Source organism: Penaeus chinensis, chromosome 37, assembly GCF_019202785.1.
Source record: "Penaeus chinensis breed Huanghai No. 1 chromosome 37, ASM1920278v2, whole genome shotgun sequence".
NCBI lineage: Eukaryota > Metazoa > Arthropoda > Malacostraca > Decapoda > Penaeidae > Penaeus > Penaeus chinensis.
Genome location: NC_061855.1, coordinates 3,365,545 through 3,367,804, shown reverse-complemented (window position 1 = coordinate 3,367,804; position 2,260 = coordinate 3,365,545). Strand labels below are relative to the sequence as shown.

General features: G+C 52.3%; 1 protein-coding gene across 1 annotated transcript in view; it reads right to left on the bottom strand.

Annotated features, from left to right (window-relative positions):
• Positions 1-1,258, bottom strand: part of LOC125045728 (alkylglycerol monooxygenase-like) — a 4,943-nt gene extending 3,685 nt beyond the window's left edge. Inside the window, exons 1-2 of the mRNA XM_047643159.1 lie at positions 1,244-1,258; positions 610-861 (exon numbers count right to left, since the gene is read on the bottom strand). Of these exons, the coding sequence (XP_047499115.1) occupies positions 610-861; positions 1,244-1,258 (267 nt within the window). The remainder of the gene's footprint in view (positions 1-609; positions 862-1,243) is intronic.
• Positions 1,259-2,260: the final 1,002 nt, after the last annotated feature.

The window sequence follows — 2,260 nt, the reverse complement described above, 5'->3', positions numbered from 1 at the left end:
ATTCATTCTCATGTATACCTTTTCTACAGATCGAGATAGGCAGAGAGAGAGAGAGAGAGAGAGAGAGAGAGAGAGAGAGAGAGAGAGAGAGAGAGAGAGAGAGAGAGAGAGAGAGAGAGAGAGGAGAGAGATAGAGAGAGAGAGAGAGAGAGAGAGAGAGAGAGAAGGAGAGAGAGGAAGAGAGAAAGAAAGAGAGAGAGAGAGAGAGAGAGAGAGAGAGAGAGAGAGAGAGAGAGAGAGAGAGAGAGAGAGAGAGAAAGAGAGAGAGAGAGAGAGAGAGAGAGAGAGAGAAGGAGAGAGAGGAAGAGAGAAAGAAGGAGAGAGAGAGAGAGAGAGAGAGAGAGAGAGATAGAGAGAGAGAGAGAGAGAGAAGGAGAGAGAGGAAGAGAGGAAGAGAGAAAGAAAGAGAGAGAGAGAGAGAGAGAGAGATAGATAGATAGATAGATAGAGAGAGAGAGAGAGAGAGAGAGAGAGAGAGAGAGAGAGCAAACCTATCAAAACAGAGAGAAAAAAAAAAAGAAATAAGAGACACACACACACAAAAATAACAAAAAACAGCACAAGAAAACACGAATAACTCCACACCCAAGACCACGCGCCAAGACTCACCTTAACCCTCACGAGAAGCATTTGTTGCAAAAGGAACGCGAGGAACAGGTGGACGATGCAATACCACACGTTCCACAGGGGCATCTGGGGGTCGTACCTCCCCCGGGGGGCCCTGACGTCCGGGAAGCCGTCGGGGTCCCCCAGGCGAGGCGCCCCGGGGACCCAGCCGGGCCCGTAGAACACCGCCCTCAGGGAGTCGCCCCAGCTGCTCATGCCCCGCGCCTTCGTCAGGACCTCGCCGAAGTAGAAGAACTGGGGGGGGGGGGAGACGGGGGATAAGGGGGCGGGTAGAGGGATGGGTAGAAGGAGAGATAGCGAGATAGATGGGTGAGGAGACGGATAGAGGGGAAAGAATACGGATAGATGGATAAGGAGACGGATAGATGGGTAAGGAGAGAGATAGAGATGAAGAGATGGAGAGATTGCAAGATAGATGGATAGGTAGACGGATAGATTACATGAATTATGTATAAGTAGACATAGATAGTATGATAGATGGATAAGGAGACGGATAGATAGCAAAGTAGATGGAGAGAGAGAGAAATTTAATTTGTAAAGATTTTTTACCTTTCACTTCTTCATTAAATTTTGTGCATCTATCTTGACCCTAAACGTTTGTTCAGTATCTCTTTACCTTTGTTAAATACATCATTTGGAATTTGTCTATGACCTTCTTAAACTCCTGTGCTTGACTTTTGACCTTTGACCTGTCGTCTAGCTCTGACCTTCAATGACCTCTCGTCTACCACTGACCTTCAGTGACCTGTCGTCTACCTTTGGCGCTCAGTGACCTCTCGTCCACCTCCGACCTTCAGTAACCTGCCGTCCACCTCTGACCTTCAGTGACCTCTCGTCCACCTCCGACCTTCAGTGACCTCTCGTCCACCTCTGACCTTCAGTGACCTCTCGTCCACCTCCGACCTTCAGTGACCTCTCGTCCACCTCTGATCTTCAGTGACCTCTCGTCCACCTCAGACCTTCAGTGACCTCTCGTCCACCTCAGACCTTCAGTGACCTCTCGTCCACCTCCGATCTTCAGTGACCTCTCGTCCACCTCCGACCATCAGTGACCTCTCGTCCACCTCCGACCATCAGTGACCTCTCGTCCACCTCCGACCATCAGTGACCTCTCGTCCACCTCCGACCTTCAGTGACCTCTCGTCCACCTCCGACCTTCAGTGACCTCTCGTCCACCTCCGACCTTCAGTGACCTCTCGTCCACCTCCGACCATCAGTGACCTCTCGTCCACCTCCGACCATCAGTGACCTCTCGTCCACCTCAGACCTTCAGTGACCTCTCGTCCACCTCCGACCTTCAGTGACCTCTCGTCCACCTCCGACCTTCAGTGACCTCTCGTCCACCTCCGACCATCAGTGACCTCTCTTCCACCTCAGACCATCAGTGACCTCTCGTCCACCTCCGACCTTCAGTGACCTCTCGTCCACCTCCGACCTTCAGTGACCTCTCGTCCACCTCCGACCTTCAGTGACCTCTCGTCCACCTCCGACCATCAGTGACCTCTCGTCCACCTCCGACCTTCAGTGACCTCTCGTCCACCTCCGACCTTCAGTGACCTCTCGTCCACCTCCGACCTTCAGTGACCTCTCGTCCACCTCCGACCTTCAGTGACCTCTCGTCCACCTCCGACCT